This window comes from Tasmannia lanceolata, unplaced genomic scaffold (assembly GCF_043159265.1).
Source record: "Tasmannia lanceolata isolate RefF3 unplaced genomic scaffold, GAP_Taslan_0.1 ptg000015l, whole genome shotgun sequence".
Classification (NCBI taxonomy): Eukaryota; Viridiplantae; Streptophyta; class Magnoliopsida; order Canellales; family Winteraceae; genus Tasmannia; species Tasmannia lanceolata.
Window position 1 is genome coordinate 55,392,013 of NW_027518692.1, and position 19,718 is coordinate 55,411,730.

Genomic DNA, 19,718 nt, shown 5'->3' on the forward strand with positions numbered 1-19,718 from the left:
TTTTCTACTCTCTCAAGGAGTCCTACCAAATGAGGATTGAGGAGTCCTTATCCTCCTTGAAAAGTTTTTGCAACAATCAACTCTCACATGGACTTTTCTTTGCCATCATGTTAGCTGCCTTCAATGTAGGGATATATCCTACGATATAGGATAGAAGATATTTCTCAAATCTCCTCCCTTACTGCAAAATAGGGGTGGCGGGATTTCTAGAAAGCGGAACTAGCGCTTCAACTCCGGGGCGATCAATCAATCAATCAGACAAGAGAACCGTTATTCGCTTTCTCTTGCTTTGGTCGAGTGAGCTTTCGCTTCTTTGCTTACTCCACTTCCGGCAGCGCCTTATATCGCTCGAAATGCCCTGGAGGGGGGCCCAGAATTGATTGATAAACATCTCAAACCTTAATTTCTTTCTCAATGAACTGATAAAAGCGAGGCTTCTTTCTCAATTCAACATTAACGGGCACCCAACCTCGACACTCAAGGGACCTTTGATTTCCTTGAAGAGAAAACAATGAAAAACTCTCCTAACAATAGCTAACAGCTGAGGTGGCGCCTGCTGATTGGCTGGGTTTTCTAGGTTTCATTTTAGATCTTCTATGCATGAGGGATGAACTGTATTCCTGAAAACAAGGTGGGTATGAAGCGGAGTAGGAGAACAATCCCCTGGCAAGCGCAAGGGGAGTCTCCACAAATTGGAGGTCTCTTCCTATAAAACAGGTGCAATTCCAATCTTCTTTTAGATCTTGGTTTGCTACTCTCTCAAGGAGTCCTACCAAATGAGGATTGAGGAGTCCTTATCCTCCTTGTAAAGTTTTTGCAACAATCAACTCTCACATGGGCTTTTCTTTGCCATCATGTTAGCTGCCTTCAATGTAGGGAGATATCCTACAATGTAGGATAGAAGATATTTCTCAAATCTCCTCCCTTACTGCAAAATAGGGGAGGCAGGATTTTCTCCCTCACCTTCCTTCCTACGAAATCGGAGGAGAAAAATCTTCTCTACAAGTGAAACGAAAATGGGAGAGGTTCTTTCCCTTTCCACTTTTTGTATTTTTCCACCAATGAGAAGTAGGTATCCTCCATGCCTTGTCACCTTTGCACCTTGCTGCCTTTGCTTGTAAATCCATGCAATCTCTACTTGTCATGTGTCACCCATGGGTGACTTGGCAGCCAATCACCTTCCTCCACCTGTAAAAGCTCACCACCCTCTTGGGATGTCAAAACGAAAATGGAGCCACCTTTGCCTCCCCTTATTGGCTCCACCTCGATGTTTCTCTCTACGGGACACCTGACTGGGCCCACATAACATCCTCTGAGCTGCTTTCACTTTCTGGACCCCTGATCTGGGTCTACATTGATGCCAGATCCTAGTGGATCATCGCAACAAGTGTTATTTTAAGAAGAAACAATTAATCAGTATCTTATTCACTGTCCTCTACCAGCAGAAATTTGAAGTTTTCTTCTCAATGTTTGGGTGTCATTGGGTGAAGATGAAGACGATGGACTCCTTCATTGCAGCTTTGGAAGGTATCGACATGGTTGGCGAGGGTAAGATTGTTGTGGGTTCTTTGTCTTAGCAACACTTTTGACATGTTGGACAACGATGAATTCAGGTGGAAAACCATAAATATGGAAACATTGAAGAAGGATAAGATAGGCAGATCGGTGGAGTGGGCTCCGATGACTAATTTCTTCAAGGGTGCACGGGCGTCGATGATTTGGATGAAATGGAATTATTTCCTGCGTAGCTTTGTACCTAAAGGGAATTTAGTTCCCTGATGGAAACCACCTGCCTCAAGCCGGGGAATCTTGGGCGAGGGGTTCTTCTGGAGTGGAAGCTTTTTCTCTTCGACTTGGAGTGAAACTTATTTTGTTCTGTTTCTAATTGAGGCATTGTATATTGAAGGTGATTCCCTAAATGTAGTTAGCTTGATCAGAGAAGGGATGGTGAATACCCACAAAACTTGCGAATGTATTTGAAGAGGTTTTATATAGACTGTAGGGTCACCAATTACATTCGTGTAATGTGCAGATAAGCCAATGCTGGGGCCGAGAAATCAGAAATGAAAGAGTGTTCTGTGAAAATCTTGTAATTAGGGATCATATATCTAGTTTGCTTATCATGCTATATCACTTGTTTCTCGATGTCATTGGCCTGATTACCTCGATATGGTATTCTGGTTTGTACCTTTTGCGCTGATTAATGAAATCTGATGCTATTAAAAAATATACCATGTTAACACTTTGTGGATTTCATCAGATGCGGGAAACAGTTTTAGTATGATAAATGAACTGTCTAACTGCTGATTGTGATCGAGTAACTCAAATACGCCGATCTGAATTTCATGATTTTACATCTTTGTGAGAAGTGATTTTCTCTTGTAACTTTTCCCTACTTGCAGCTGAGACATGTTTGACTAGGGAGGTTATGCTTTTTTTTACCTGTTTTCAAGCTATTTTCTGTGTTTTCTTTTCAGTATCATGAAGACAAGACACGAATAAAAGATGCAATGAAGATAGGGAAGGTAAGATCTCACACTTGTTTTTTTTGGGTTGCCTCATTTCTACCCATTGCAAGTCTCTAATTTCTCAAGTCCTTTCAGATCACTATGACGTCAACGTGGACATTTGATAGCTTTAAAACTGGTATTTCAGAGGATGATAATTTGCAACCAATATCAGAGATCAATTTAAAGGTAATACTTACTCTATATTTTTTTGACGGGAAGTACTTATTCTATATTAATATTTTATTAATTTACCTTGAAAATGAGCTTTTTCTTATCCCATTCAAGCGTTAGTTTTTGCAGACGAACTTGGATATTTATTTTCATCAGTATGAATAAATTCTTTTAAGAAAGTAAACAAGTCTTCATTGAAGCAGCCAATAATTATAATGTTATTTGGAGATCGCAGTTCCACATAATTATCCATTCTGTTTAATCAAAATTTGACAGCATGGATACGATCTTTTTCCAGCAGCCATTCGAGGTTATTGGTAATCTTTGAATATTTACAACAGATCCGTGTGTTTAGCAATTTCATCCCTTTGCATCGGTGGATAGCATAAAGAGCTCATCTAATCCTTTTGCCATTTTTTTGAGAATATTATTAACTTCATTTTCTTATTGCAAGAAAATCCCTGTATATCTTCTCTTCCAAATGTCCTGTAAATTGCTTGGTCAGCAGAAATGCCAAGGGTCAAGTATAGGGTGGCAATCAAATTAAGGTCTTATATACTGCCAAGGGCATTATGATTGTTAGAAGCTGTTTCTCTTTCAAACTATGATGACAAAGGCATCCTTCACCAGCCATCGCTAATTACTGCATTATTCTTAGATAAAATCTTTTATTCCAAGGGACACATAATATGATTCTGTTAGATGTGATATTATTGAACGCCCCCATAATATAGTATGCTTTAGTTCTTGGTCTCTCTTGGCAGGCTTCAAGTGACATAATACATATTAAGAATATAAAATTATGTGCTACTGCTTGTGCTCAAATATTGAGTAAAGATTTCCAACCATTTATCAGATGGGCCAACCATTTTAGCTCATGTTTTGATGTGTGGATCCCAACATCTCCACCCAAACCTATGGATAGGGTAGGGCCCACCGTTTTACACCTCATGTGCTGATGGGGGTGGGCCCACTATTTTACAGCCATGCATAATGTTTTGATGGGGTGGGCACACTATTTTACAGCCATGCATAGCATGGGCCAATAATGTTGGTGTATATATTTGTATACCTTGCTCTATGTAGCGTATGTACAACAAGATTCTGATGTGCAGTTCTGCAAAATAATTGCAGCTTGTATTTGATGAGTTGCTTGAACGCCTCAAGGAGAAGGAGGAGAAAGAAGCTAAAAAGCGTCAGCGTCTGGCAGATGACTTCTCTGATCTATTATACTCCATTAAGGTAGGGCAATACATTGTTTTAAACACTAACATTGTTGTTCTTGCACTTTGCGTGGCTTGCCGATAGAATAACATCGGATTCTGACAAGACTTTCCACTTTTTTAACCTTCTTGCAGGAAATAACTGCATCTTCAAGATGGGAGGATTGCAAACAACTATTTGAAGATAGCCAAGAATATAGGTATTCTGTGTTAATTATTTCACTTTCATTACATGCATTTCAAGTTGCCATATTCTTGTTTATAATTGTTGGTAACATGCATTTGTATAGATCCATTAACGAAGAGAGCTTCAAGAGGGAGATTTTTGAAGAATACATTGCACTCTTGCAAGAAAAGGTGAAAGAGAAGGAACGGAAGAGAGAGGAGGAAAAGGTATCCCTAGTGATATGGCATTTTCTATTAATGTTCTTGCTTTTCTTAGTTCGACTAAAGCTCTTAATATAACCACATGAGATCTTAAATGGGATTTCAACAATTTTGTTGTAAGCTTGTTGTCCTCTGGAATTTTTTGGCAAAGGGTCGCGGCTAGGTTAATGTCTTGTCATCTGGAACATAGTTAATATTGAACATGACATTTAAGGGAATGATAAATTTGCCCTTTTATTTTCCAGGGCCACCCCTCCTAGTGGTTTCATAACTATTGCAAGATGTCACAAAATCAATAAGGAAGTGTGGCCCTGGTTAAACTGTGGGTGCATTTATGACTAAACCAATATCAAAATGTTTCGCAAATGAAAGTCCAGGTTTGATTTGGTTTCTGCCTCAGAGAAATCCCGATGAAGGTATTTCTCGGGGGATTCTACTTTTTAAAAAATAAAAAATAAAATTCTCAATATCTTCCAATAGGAAATCATGAAAAATAAAAATAAAAATGTAAAATGCAAAACTTACTAAGTAAATATAAATTATGAGAAAGAAATGACTAACTAACTAACAGATCCATTTTTAAATTTAGAATAGTAGATGTCCTTACTATTTCAATTTTTAATGCTAGATAATGTAAAAACTGTTGGATACAGTAAATAAATTACTATTAATTTTCGAATTTTTAGGGACAAATTGAATAAACAAAATCTTGCCATTCAATAAAAAAAAATGAATTAACAAAATCTTGTGAGTTTTTGTGTTACTTCCAATCTTTCCTGATAGTTTAAGTATTTTGTGATTTTTTTTTTGCTTTTTTACGACTTTAATGAAAATCTCATGTGTGCTTTTTTGGGCTTGAAATCGAACATCTCGCTGAAATTTGTGATGCTATTTGGCCCCAAAAAAGGGAGAATAATTGTATGGGATCGCCCAAAAAAATTAACTAATTAAAAGATTTTCTGAACGGTTCTCAAAATCTGACTCCTTCACCAGTACCAATAGAAAATTAGAAAACAAAGACTGTAGATTGTGTTTAACTTCTCCTTTCTGTAAACATAATGTATTTTCACAATACTTGAAGACAAGAAAAAGGTGGTTTTCATTAGAAAGATTACAACAAAAACTAGAAAATCTCAAGGTGGTTTCGCATGTCATCAATAAACCCTAATAAAAACCCTAAGCCTGTGTTTTGATTATAGAAATTAAAAAAACTGAAAAAATCTCAAGTTGGTGTCATCAGTCACCAATAAACCCTAGAAAATCTCCAGATGGTTTCTCCTGCCATCAATAAACCCGAATAAAAACCCTAAGTCTATGTTTTGATTATAGAAATTAAAAAAACTGAAAAAGTCTCACGATGGTTTCATCAGTCATCAATAAACCCTACTAAAAACACTAAGTCTTTGTTTTGATTATAGAAATAAAAAACTAAAAGAATTCATTAAGAACTATAGACTATCACTGAAATTCAAAGTTTTTCTATTCTAGGTTATGACACATTCAAGGATTATTTTAATGTATTACTAAGGGATTACTACCAAGGTTTTAAATTTTAGTTTTGGTTTTGGTTTCGGTTGGCACAGAAATAGAAACATTTCGGTTTTGGTGGAAATTTTTTGGAAATCTTGTAAAATCTCAGAAACATATGGAAACATATGCAAATGATGAAATCTTAAGATGAAACTTTGGGAAATGCTAGAATATGCACAAATACATACTTAGGGCGGTCGACCCAGTGCACGAGGCTGGGGAGGGCTAGATGTACGCAGCCTTACCCCTGCTTTGCAGAGGCACAAATACGTACTTAGAAACCCTAAAATATGCCCTTGCAACTTCGTCCAATGCCTGTTTTGAACCTCTCTAACTTCCCTTGCTCCGCTGATTTCCTTGCTCACCCTGAATATGGGTTTCCTGTTTTTAAGTGTACAAAAATCGTTTCCCGATGAATCCATGCCTTGTACTCAAAGCATCACTTTCTCAATATGGGTTTCCCATTGGTAAGTGTACACAAATCGTTTCCTAATGAATCCATGCCTTGAACTGAAAGCATCACTTTCTCATTATCATGTCTTTGTAAATCTTAACAATGCAAACCCCTTATTTTTGCGTCACAAGGACATCGGAATATGGATGGAGATGTAGGGAAGCCATCTGTTGGGGTTTATTATGTTAAGTCAAAGAAAAAAACAAATCAACAAGTCAAAAGGCATTAGATAAATGGGGCAATGAGGATCCGATTTGTGAGGCTAGGTTTTATCCAATTATTTAGTTTTGTATCAATGGATTGGCTTGAGCTTTAGAACCTTGGGTTGAGGAAAGAATTCCCATCTGCATGGTTCAGAGAATCAGAGCTTGGGAAGGTTGAAGAAATAGGGAGGAACACATTAGAAGTGAAGATTGATAGGTGAGGGGATTGAGCGAAGGTTTGGGTTTTTTCAACGCTTGTAAGCACGAATATTTCAGTTTAACCAAATACTGAATTTTTTTCCACAAAAAGTCTTAATTTTTCTGAAAGAATTGCTATTTTCTCTTTTTTGTTGTTGTTTTTAACAGAAAATGCTATTTAGCAGCACTTTGCTAAATATAACTTTGCCATGAGTTCATTTGTAACTGAAAAGGTCATAAGCTTATCTCTTAACTTCTTTCCTTGCAGGCAAAGAAAGAGAAAGAGAGAGAGGAGAAAGAGAAGCGGAAGGAGAAAGAGAGAAAAGAAAAAGAAAGAGAGCGTGAAAGGGAGAAGGGGAGGGAACGATCTAGAAAGGAAGAAACAGAGAGTGAGAATGTTGATGTAACCGACAGTTATGGAACAAAGGAGGACCGGAAGAGGGAAAAGGAGAAGGATCGGAAGCACCGGAAACGTCATCAAAGTACAGTTGATGATGTGAGCTCTGAAAAAGAAGAAAAAGAGGAGTCAAAGAGGCCCCGCAGGCATACTAGTGACCGTAAAAAATCAAGGAAGGTAAACATAGCATTTATTTTTTGACTGTTCAATGTTTCATGGGATGGTAGGCTTGGGCTGTCTGGTAGGGGTAGTAATCTTCCTTTTTTTTTTTTTTTTGTGGGTGAACGGTAGGGGTTGTAATGTTTTCACTGTCATATTTGTAGCAGCACGGGTACGCAACCGAATCTGATAGCGAAAGCAGGCACAAGAGGCATAAGAGAGACCGGGATGGGTCCCGCAGAAATGGTGCTTACGAGGAGCTTGAAGATGGGGAACTTGGAGAGGATGGAGAAATCCGTTAGTACTCTGTCCTTGTAGATTTGTTCGTGTCTTTTTCTCTCTTCATGTTAGGGTTGTAGACAAGATTATTGCTGTGATAGCTTTTTTACTTTCTTGTAATTTCTAGATAATAGAGTCTTGAGTGTCATTTTGATATTTTTTATGCAATTAAGTTTCCAACTTCACTCGTGCAGTTTAAGGTAAATTGACAAATTGCACCCTTGGCAAAATATGAGGTTTCAGCTATTTACATTATCTTCTTTAATGTGTTTCATTACCTAGATTCATATTTAGGTTTGAGGCCTCTGGTGTGGGTCGGATTTACCAAAATTTACTATACTTGCATGCTTCAGCAGTCATCTGATCTCATCTTAGCCTTGCTGTAATATTCTTTATCAATGCTCCATGGTGAAATGTTGTATGATTTTAACCTGCAGATAAACATTGAAGATGAAGGTCAGTTGCCATTCCATTTCGTTAAAGAGGTACTGTGCCCTTTTGGCTATCCTTTCGCAAGTTAAATTATTTGTTCGCCTAGGCATACTTTTTTGTTGTCTGAAATTAAATAGTGTTCTAATTCAACTAATTGGGTCTTGGGGAGAAGTATCTCTCAGTCAACTCTTTCTGTTGGTCATAGCGATGGGCCATAATGGTATTATATAAAAAAGTGAAATAATATTGCTGGGTTATTTTGCTAATAGTTATTTATGTGATTATAAGTATCAATTTTGTTTTGTGTAGCGTATATAAAATTAATATGTTGCATACAATGTTATATATGCAAAGCACTACCACTAACAGGGCTTTGAAATGGATTACATTCGTTTTTTTGTTATGCACCATTCTCCTGCCTGTGCTTCACTTTTCCTACCATTTGTTGTATTGTTACTAAAGTCTAACACTGCCCCAAGAAAAGCCTTGAAGATTTTCTTCCAGTATGGTTGGCATGCTGATTGTGTTTATGATACAGGACAATTGACGGACGGACTGATACTTCGCTCTGACACCAAACTGATGTAGGATGGATATATAGAAGGGACAGTAGGGGTGAAAAGAATAAGTAAAAATTAGGGTTTTGGGACCTAAATTTGTGATTAAAATTGAAATATTTTTCTATTAGGTTTAGAAGGATGTAGACATGTGCCAGGAATGTGCCGGAAAGATGCAGGCAAAGATTTTTGGTGAGACTAGAGGCGCATGGATCAAAGAATAGCTTATGAAGACCATTAAAAAAAGAATAATATATAGAGACCAAGAACTAGAAATGAAAAACCAAGCAATGGGAGAAAGACAAGAAACATACGTAGAATTTTTTTTGGTTTTCTTACATGGGTTGAAGCATCTCACGCTAAGAACAAGAGATTATATCGCAAGTTTGGAATCTCACCCACTGAAACCTAAAGCATCACACCAAAGGGTTCCTAGGCATCACACCTTGGCAAGTAGACATGACATCCACACAAGAGGAAAAATTTCAAATATTTTTTATTCATCATTCCATAATCATGCTAAAAGAAAAGTGTCTTGAGGCTTACAATATATTAGAAAAAAGCAGAGAACTAGAAAGTTCTAAACCCTAAAAAAACCTAATACTTTTGGACCAAAATGATTTCTAATGACTTAAAGACTTGCTTCCTACTTAAAATTCCCGCAATACTAGGGTCGCAACTCGGGTCGGGAGGGTTAGGTTTTCCATTACCTTACGCTACCCGAGAAATTATCTCAGGTCGAGTCGAGTCTTTATGTGAAAACCCAAGGTTCATAAACCTGACCCTACCCTACCCGGGATAGTTTCTCGGGTTGGGCAGGGATTTTAATTTTTAGCTTACTATAGTTATTATTTTCAAAGATTGTAGAAAACAACAAATCTTCACACCAAGAATCTCTAAATTTAAGTCGTCAAGTGCATAAATTTAAGAAGGAAACTTCTTTTTCCCTTTACAAACCTGATTACCTCAGTGAGAACATTTATATCAATATACTTGAAAAAAATTTGGAATGTTATTTAAGATATATTTAAGAAAATCATAGCACACCCAAGTTGCAATACTAGGGTTGCAACTCGGGTCGGGAGGGTGAGGTTTTCCATTACCTTACCCTACCCGGGCAATTATCTCAAGTCGGGTCGATTCTTTACCCGAGATTCATAAACATGACCCTAGCTGAGATAGTTTCTGTGGTTGGGTCGGGATTTTAATGTTTAGCTTACTGTTGTGATTATTTTCAAAGATTGTAGAAAACAACAAATCTTTACTCCAAAATCTCTAAATTTAATTTTTCAAGTGCCGAAATTTAAAAAAGAAACTTTTTTTTCCCATTACAAACCTTATTACCTCACTGAGAACAGTATATCAATATACTTGAAAATAATTTCGCATGTTATTTGAGAGATATTTAAGAAAATCATAGCACACCTATAAGAGTCGTGTTAGGTTTTTGGTTTTTTTTCTCTCTAAACCAGCCCCGACCCATGTTATTTTCAGGTAATGTCGATGCGGGCCGGGTAATATCTGAACCAAGTTTCAACCTTACACAATACATGTGTGTGTGGCCTACTTAAAACACACATAACTTAAAGAACTTAAGGGTGCGTTTGGATTGTGTGAATCAAGAATCGAAATCCCCGTCCCACATCAATCTGATTCCGACTCTATCTGTAAACGGTATGGGATGCCCGATTCTAGTGTTTGGGTAAGAACCGAAAAATCAATTGGAAATGATCATAACCGGAAAAAATGCAAAGAAAAAGGGGGGGGGGGGGGGGGGAATGAGTTGTGTTGTCTTCAACCTTAGGGACATTTCATGAGGAAAATGAACTTAGCAATTGATTTATCAAACCATCGATCTACGAATGAGAATATCTAGAACCCCGACTCAAAAAAAAAAAAAAACTCATGAAACCAATTCGAATTGGGGTTTTGCCGATTTGAGCAGGGAAAACGCAGTAGGTTTAACTTGCTTCCGAAATCGAGAGAGAGAGAGAGAGAGAGAGAGAGAGAGAGAGAGAGAGATGCCTATGGAATCAAGAATACCACGCACTTCGGGAGAGAGAGAGATGCCTATGGAATCAAGAATACCACGCACTTCGGGAGAGAGAGAGATGCCTATGGAATCAAGAATACCACGCACTTCGGGCGGTAACAATCGTAACAATCTTTGCCCGAAATTCCGGTAGTATTTCGGCTGGGCCGATCCCTTTAAACCATCAAATTTTTTCCAAACGCCGTAAATCCAAAATACTGAATCGGAAGCCGATTCTGATTCCGGATTCCGGCAATACAAACAGGCCCTCAGTGATTTTGGATGGAAAGGACTTGAATAGCTCCCTATGGCTTAAAAAAGAATTTTTTTAAGATGAGTAATGACATATTTTATTGATACTATGATAATTACAAAGGGGACCAGAAGTCCCACTTAACATTACATAGTATCGGAAGGATTGACGAGGAGTCAGACCAGTGTAGCTTTACGCCTCAATCGAACAGGAACTTTCCCCTACCATTTCAAACCAAAAACCCTGTAGAACAATGAATTCAACCTACATCCCTCATTTTCCTCCACCACCAGGAAAAATCAGGGGATCCAAAAAACCTGATTACTGAAGGGATCCCAATTCTGTAACCACCCTCCTCAAGATGGGCCCCACCCCTATTGTCTAACCCAAAAACGTCCAAACGATGATCAGAACAAAAGCAACCTCCTAGCAAGGTACCAAGTTCATCAAGAAGACTTTGTAGAAAGGAGGTTGGTAAGGTCGCCGTTTCCGGATTCCTATTTAGAGGGCCCGGGTTTCTTCGAATTTCAATCTCATCCTCCATATAGGACATAACCATCTCCTTCGAAAAGTCCCATGCTCTCTTCCGATTTCTACTATTCTCTAGAAATCCATTAATGGAGGCTAATCTTTCATCATAGGACATCATTCTTATCTTATGAATGATATTTTCCAGCGCCACAAGTTCCATGAGTAATTTCCTCTTACTTTTAATGGGCATGACGATGATTCCTGCTGCCTGTGAACCTGATCTTCCATCGTTACTTACAAGAGTATGATGGATACACTTAAAACATTGCAAAATCCCCAGTCAATTCATTGAATAAGATATGCAACCGCCTTCTAAATTGGCCTGCAAGAGTTTCTGAAAATGTCCCATCCCGAAAACCTATTGCAGAGACAATTAATTTACTTGAAACGAGCCGTCCCATCTTAGGGTCTTTTCGCACCTTCCCAAGAGGGACCCCCACCCAAACTGCCTTCAATTCGATGAGACTAAGAGAGGAAAACAGTAACCAACTCAGTGACTAAACCCCGACCCGTTTAGAGTGGACCCGAGGTTAGAATAGCGTCCAATTCTGAAAACACCCCCCTTGACCATGCAACCATAGATGTTATAATCCATCTTCGCCTCAGGATCCTCTACTTCAATAGAGAGGACCAAACCTGCCCGACTTGAGAATTTTTTGGAATTTCCACAGACTACTGTTTAGCCTTCTAACTCCAGCCTTTAACACCAAAGATTTTTCTGAAATCTTGACCCCATGATTCGAGGATTGAAGCCAGGGGTACGAGGTTTCCTGGCTCTACTGTGAAGACGAAAATGAATTGGCGATGGTAATAGGTGTGGCCAACGAAGTAGAATTCCGTCTTTCAAGTTCTTGGGGCCCTCCAACAACTCAGGAGCGTCTGCACACCTATCTTTAGGTCCCATCACACCATTATCAGAACAGATTAATGGCATACTCTTGGACGTCCAGCCTGGAGAGTCTGAAATATTAAATTTGAATTTTGAATCCCCTTCGGGATCCAACGGCTTGCCGGGCGTAGAGTTCTGACCCACCAAAAGGCATTCCGCCGCCGAAGAAAATTTTCTATTGCAAGTTCAAACCCAATAGTATAGGTTCAGTCTAGAATTCTAAGTGTAACCCCAGGGGTAGGGAAGGTCCAACGGGGGACTAGAATTTTAGCCGAGACATAACTCATACAATTTCGATGATTAGCTTCCATTTTGGTTTCTACTACCTTGTCAAAAAGACCCCCTAATGCCTCCACCATAGAGACAACCTAGGCGTGCAGGGGAATGCCATATAAGTGAACCTAGAGAGCTTCCTCTCCTTGAATAAAATCCCTTGTCCAAGGGGAGAGAGAGAGAGCGCAAGTGGTTGTCCAAGGCCACAGAGCCTTTAGCAAGTATTTGTAAAGCTTGAGATTCTGATTCAAACATAAAAAGGACTTCGTTCTGCGCCAATGAGGAAGGACAATGTAAAGTTGGGATTTCCCAAAGCTCCTGAGCCCATTTCCAAAGTTCCTGCAAGGTCTCGTGATGATTTAACCTTTTTTCCTATCAAGCAAGCTCTTAGGGAATCCATTCGCACATCCACTTTCCTACCCGGGATAGATGAAAGTGGAATCCTTGGAATATTGTGATGGGAGATTTTACCCGAATCCGACGATAGGTCAACCTCACCACCAGGGCATTCCTCAATAGATGCAACGCGAGGAACCCATTTTGAGGATGCAAGGAGAGCAGAACCATGCACCAGATCTAATATCTCGATCATGATTAGGTTGCCCCGACAGCTTCCTTTTCTTTCCACTAGATGTATAGGATGAGGAGGAGAGAAGCAGTTTGGGTTGTGAGCATCTTCTACAACTGCGCCGCCATCCAAAATTGTGGTAGCGACACCGCAAGCACTGCTAATCCTCCTCCCTTCTACCAGATCTATCAGACCCTTTAGGTCCATTTCCTCCTCTCCTCTTCACCCACACTTCTTTCTTTGCATATCCCTCCATTCATCCAATGCAATCCCTTATCCTCTGACCTGATCTAACTCCAAGCCTTGTTTTCAAGGCAATCCAATGACATCTTATTTTGAACCAATTCCAAAGGCAGAGAGTTGGGTGGGAGAGAATCCCATCAAATGAATGCTTTGGATCCTCTTAAAAAAGAATTATAAACTCTAAAAACAAGGCTAAAACACTTTTAGCATCAACGATGGGCCACATCTTCTTAATTCCTTGATTCTTCTTGGCGTCTTGGATGGTCCTCCATCATACTCCCATGCTTTAAATGATTTGACGCTGTTAGGTATAATTGTCCGGTTCATTGGTGCGAGTTCTTCAGCTTTGATCTTCATGTACGGCGGATATGATTGTCGTTTCCAATAGATGTCCTCTAATGAGCATAATCTGGATGTCAAATTTGTTTCAATATAATTTTAAGCTTTATGATCGTTAGTGGAACAAATGACATCGTGTCTACTTTGACAAGACCATCCGCCTCTTTTGGTATGACTGAAGCTCTCTCAGACCGTGTCGAACTAGTCTTATTTTCCATACATGTTGAATAGATAGTGTCACCATTTTTGTCCTTGTGTAAGATATGTGAGCTAAGTATCGTCAAAACCAACTTTGTATGGTGATGGTGGCTTTGGGCCGTTGCTCTAATTTTGTGCTCTCCATTGAAGGTATCAATAATGATTCTGTCGCCACAAACTCCTGGCTTTGTGCAGCATATGGAGTCTCCAAGGCTAGATGAAATGCGTGTTAATTTTGCCCAGTACGATACACGCGTTCCAGATGAGATAGCAACCCTTCAAAAATTAGCATGTGCCTCTTGATTAATGGATTTGCTAATTCCCTCCCCCCTCCCTTGTATTTGAAGGATTTCCCTCCCCCTCCATCCTGAAGAATCACCAAATGAGTATGCTTTTCAGGCTATGTCATCTCAACATTTGCTCTAACTGAATGGCTGGATCATATGAAATTTTGGCCAGAGTCAACCTGATTTGACCTTGTCAAGTGGATAAAGAACGCATTCAACTTGAATAGGTAAAAAAGTTGTCAGGTCAATCAGTGATTTGCCTGAGTTGGCTTGGGCTTGTGGGATTTCTTGGCCACGATTATGTTTTTATACATTGCTAACAACATGAGTATCTTTTTTTTTTAAAAAAACAACATTAAGGGAGTAGCGAATTTCACCTGCTGTAGTGGGCACATGGCCCTTCAAATATCTGTCTTCTGGATAGGTATCTCGTTCGTCTGGGAAGAAATCCCTTTCCGTTTTTGAATTTTGAATTCAGAATTTCATATTTTCTTTTGTACTTTATTTCTTCACCTCTCCAGAGTAAGGTCTCCAAAGAGCATCTCGTGGGCTCAATTGATTTTGTGAACTACCACCCAAGTTGGGCCCACATTAATGCACCTTGAGTATGCATCTTCCGTTCCTTGTGATATTGAATGCTTTTGCCCCTAATGGCGACGCGCCTCGGTCCTTCGTTATTGCTCTTCTTCCTGAGAGCATTACTCTATTTGTTTTATAGTGATAATGAACACCTTCACCCTTCATAGCTCCGTGCCTTAGTCCTTTGGTATTGCTCTCACTCTATTCACTCGAGAGTGGTAATGAACAGCTTAATGTGGGTCCTTCAGTAGGGAATTCACCCCTACAGCATCTTTAGACCTTTGCGGGACACCATTGAGTTGTGCAGGCGTCATGGGCTGCTCTCATCTTTAGACCTATGTGAGACAATATTGAGTTGTGTAGACGGCATGGGCTGCCCTGAGGGCAAATGCGTAAAGAATAACAACTTGGAGCCTATCTTATCAGAGTTGCACAGTAGCATGAATTCCTAGTGCTAAGGTTTTAGTGCTAGAGTGAATGATGCACTTCTTGATTGGCATGAATAGAGTCTTCCTATCAGAGATGGAACCAGCATTCTTAAGTGGGTCTGCTTGATGCTTGGACCGTTAGTGGATAGGTTGGCGTGTTTCAAGCAACCAGATCTGTTTGTTTCTAATGTGTGAGGTCGGAAGTGGCAGATGGGAAGTTAGATGTGCTCCTATGTAGTGTTGGTCAATCAGATGGTGGTTGTTCATATGGATATAGGCTGAAGATAAAATGAGAGGGTTAGCTTTCTGGCAAAGCCATTCTCTAAGAGATGGGGCACCATAGTTATTTTAGTTTTACTTTATTTGGAGTCATTAACTACTTCATTTTGGATCTGATTGATTAGCTTTGTTTGGGAAGTAAATTACCCCCTTTGAAATCTCTATATGCAAAGAATTCTTGCCGTGAACGCATAGGCAAAGGGCTGATCTTGGAATAGGAAAAGGAATGGATCTGGTTTTCTCTCATCCTGAAAAATAGAGATTATTAAAGCCATCTGTATCTTTTTATGTTTAATACATGTCTACTTTATAGAGATGTTAACATTGTTGTGGAAATAAATTGATAAAAGGCCAAGGGATCTTTTTCAAAAAAAAAAAAAAAATTGATAAAGGCCAAGGGATCTCCTTTAGGATCAGGTCGAGTGACTAGCTTGTTTTAGTGAACCTTTTTACGGTCAAAGTCCTTGTGTAACTGTTATTAAACACTATTTTTATTAGACACTTCATGGTTTCCCTATTTGGAAATCCCATCAGTAAACGGAATGTACATTTATTGAACACTTGTTTTATTGCTGTTGAGAATTGTATGATCCTCTATAAGAAGTATAAGATTCAGAAACGAACCTCATTATTAAAACAAGGAGTAATATTATGTTTTAAGTGCGAGTCACCTGTTCAATGATTCGAACTGTTTATTTTCTTGGGCCTTGTTATGGATGGGCAATGCACAGAAATTCTCCCTCATCAAGCGATTCGACCCAATTTGATTTGTGGAGGATTTCATGATGTACCTGGGGGTGCAACTCGGGTCGGGTTGGATCGGGCTGAGGCCAACCCTAACCAAACCCGAGACAGCATTCCCTCAACCCTAACCCAACCCAAGCCTCGGGTTGAGGATGGTCAACCACAACCCAACCTGCCCCTAAACTCTAAATCTTTCAACCCTAACCCGACCAATATTACCAAAATTGGGTTCGTTTCGGTTTCAATACAGTAACCCAAAAGAAAAAAGATAAAATTAGAGAACAGAGATCGGGTCGGGCTGCCGAGGCCTCAACCCTGACCCAACCAAAAATTAAATCTGGGTGGCTTTTCCCAACCCTTTCCCTTCCCGAGGAAATGCCAATCAAATCCGAGTGAAAATTGGGTTGAACCTGTTAGGTTCCGGTTGAGATTTCATCCAAAAAATAAGGATTATGATCAACGGTTAAAATCAAATTGAAACAAAATTAATAATAATAATGCTCCCATTTACTATAAAATTTATGCGGGCACCACTGAGAATTTCTAGCTCTCATTCATCTAAATGGACCTTTTGTGTATAAATCCTTAATTTGCATGGTAGCTTACATTTGCTCATTCAAAATTCTTGGGGAATGATAAATCTGCACCCGCTGTAGGATAATTAGCAGTTAGCACCCCTTTTTAACGTGAATTGTGGCAGACTTTTGACTTGAATTCACATAAATAGGGGTGCGAATTATCCTGCAGGGGATCCGAATTTATCATCTCTCAAATTATTATACCAAATTTATGTTATTGAAAATGCCCTTTTCAGTCAACTCCTATATTGAGATAAATCAGAGATGGGTTTCGTTAATTTTCTACAGAATGATCTTAGTAAAAGATTGAAATTCTGGTTTGCATTGCCAATAATACTGGCTAATTGCAATTTAGGTTTTTATACGGTGGAAAATGAATAAAAGGTCTTAATTACCCCTTTTCCGTTGACCTCATCTTGTTTAAATGATCTTATAGTTTCTTGTAGCTACTTGCTATTTGGTTTTAGACATTTCTCCACCAGGCCATTCATGGGAGAGAGGTTTCTGTTGGGATGTTTTTAGTCATGCTTGTTTTCGATTGATTCACAATCTGTTTTGGTTTTTAACTCACAATCGGTTCCTAAAATCCAAAACAAATAGGACCTAAGGAATCCCAATGAAAACAGGGCCTTATTGTTTAATGATAGAACAGAGTTCTCTATCAAACCAGAAAAAGAAGAAGAACATTGATTGAACTCGGCCTCAATGTGCTAACTGCACTAAATGTGATTATTCCCTGCTGAATAGCCTCATTTATGTTATATATAAATTAGGGAATGTAAAATAGGAAACATAAATCAGCAAAATAGGAAAAGAAAGTTAAGGAAACCTATTGCGTTATGGAAATAACATAAATAAGGAAACCTGGTTCTTAAATTTAATCCCATTGAAAATAATGTTTGCCTGTGACAATAAGCCATGTGGATATTTCAAAAGCATCTCTTACCAGTAGTAAACTCATCTTAGACTCCTCTAGTGTGAATCAAACATTGAAAAGTGTCAGAGAAATTTCAAAGATTAAATGCAAGGATGAATGTGCCTGTGTAAAAGGAAGATACAGATAGTGCAAGTAGAAGACTGACTGGTTTGATGAACTTTATAATAAAACCATTGTAAAATATCAAATTAAGAAGACAAATCATCACCTTTAGAAATGTACAACGCACGAACATAATCTAAGCTTATTGACATGCTAGGATAGTAATTCCTAAAGAGTGAAGCCATTGCTCGGGACTGTATGCTCATATTAAGTAAATAATTGCGACACACAATGGAAGAGAACTGCTGTCATTTTGTGGAGTAGAATTATTCCTCATATATTCATAGGACATATATCCTCCACCATTCTGTTTCTCACTTTCTGGTGTTGCATTATCATTCCCCATGTCCAATTGTAACATTAATTTTTAGTTCTGTAATATCTATAAATACTTTAATTGGCTTTGATACGTGCCCTGTGGGGGTATCGGACCTCTATACTCCCTGGTTTTGGGATGGAAGCAGTGTGACCTGTTGAATTGGAAGTTTCAAAACATTTGTGCGAAGCCTTTTGTACTGTCCCTTTTGTCCCATATGGTATGGAGTAGTGATGGTCCTAGAATTTGTGAATTCCCCATATAGATAGAGGCATGGTTTTAATTTTCGACTGAACCGAAACCGAAATTTCAGTGATTTAGGTAATTTCGGTCCGAAATTTTGATTAAATGCCATTTTTTATTTTAAAAAAATGTTACAAAATTTAAGACGAAATTTCAGAATTTCAGTCCGAAATTTTGAGCCAAAATACCAAATTTCGGCCTGAAATTTTAGATTTCGGTGGGGTCCGAATCGGTACCGAAACCGAAATTTAAAACCTTGGATAGAGGCGCCTATCAAAAAGATACTCTGAAAGCTTCGGGATCGAAGCCATAAAAAGAAAGGTGGGGACCATGTATTTAGATGATCTACCCATTCATTTGTTGTTACCCCGACCCTAAATCTTCTCCATAGGGTGATCCTAGCCCTCAAATACATTTGGTGTAAAGTATCTGCGAACAAGTCCTTAAGAATACCATATTCTCTAAAAAGTAGTTATTTTGCAAAACATCCTTTGACAAGATTGCTGTCAATTTGCTTTGTTAATATTTTTAACATAAATAACCAAATGACCATTAATATTAAGTCATTTTCTTAACCCAGATTCTAGGTTTTACCTTCTCACTCCTTTTTCCTCTGCATTCACAAATGAAACCTTAGGTCTTCTTTTCTCCACCAGGCTGTTCATGGGAGGGGTTTTCATTGGATTTTTTAGGTCCTAGTTGTTTTGGACGGATTCACAATCGATTGTCAAACTTGGACTCACAATCGATTCTCAAAATCCAAACCAAAAAGAACCTAAGAAATCCCAAAGAAAACAGGGCCTCAGTATTTAATCCCAACAAAAAACAGTGTTAACGTTGAAGAACAAGCCTTGTGGACAATTTCAAAAGCATCTCTTAACACCAGGAAACTCATCTTAAGCCCCTTTAGCGTGAATGAAACATTGGAAAGTGTCAAACAAGTTTCAAACTTATTTTAGTGGTTGCTTAACTAAAAAGATGAAGGTGTCTGTGTAATTATTAATTAGAAGAAGATGTAGATAGTGCAAACAGAAAACTGATTGGTTTCACAGATGTCAGATTTAAAAATGCAATTTAAAAAGGGAAGTGATAAATCCACCCCCATATATCTTAAAGGGTGATGATATTTTCACTTCCCCCAGTACTTGCACACCCCACTTATAACGTGATTTGACATAAAGTTACTCACTTTTCACATCAAATCAAGTTATCAGGGAGTGTGCACGTAACGCAGGGGGTGAAAATATCATCTCCCTGTCTTCAATCGACCCCTTTTAACGTTAGGGTGCGCGAATAAAGTTTTCATCTTTCGTTAAACACCGAGTTGTGGCCATGGTTTTAAATTTAGACCGAAATCCGAAATTTGACCCAAAAAATCTTTTTTTTTTATATTAATTTA

The 19,718-nt window shown here is 38.6% G+C and overlaps 1 protein-coding gene across 3 annotated transcripts in view; it reads left to right on the plus strand.

The window, feature by feature from the left end:
• PRP40A (pre-mRNA-processing protein 40A) overlaps positions 1-8,209 on the plus strand; it is a 32,128-nt gene extending 23,919 nt beyond the window's left edge. For 2 of the 3 annotated variants that reach the window (XM_077397201.1, XM_077397200.1), the window contains exons 24-31: positions 2,478-2,525; positions 2,604-2,696; positions 3,816-3,923; positions 4,040-4,104; positions 4,195-4,297; positions 6,945-7,250; positions 7,397-7,529; positions 7,949-8,209. In XM_077397201.1, the coding sequence (XP_077253316.1) occupies positions 2,478-2,525; positions 2,604-2,696; positions 3,816-3,923; positions 4,040-4,104; positions 4,195-4,297; positions 6,945-7,250; positions 7,397-7,529; positions 7,949-7,959 (867 nt within the window). In that variant the 3' untranslated portion in view covers positions 7,960-8,209. The remainder of the gene's footprint in view (positions 1-2,477; positions 2,526-2,603; positions 2,697-3,815; positions 3,924-4,039; positions 4,105-4,194; positions 4,298-6,944; positions 7,251-7,396; positions 7,530-7,948) is intronic. The other variant, XM_077397202.1, reaches the window with a different exon arrangement.
• Positions 8,210-19,718: the final 11,509 nt, after the last annotated feature.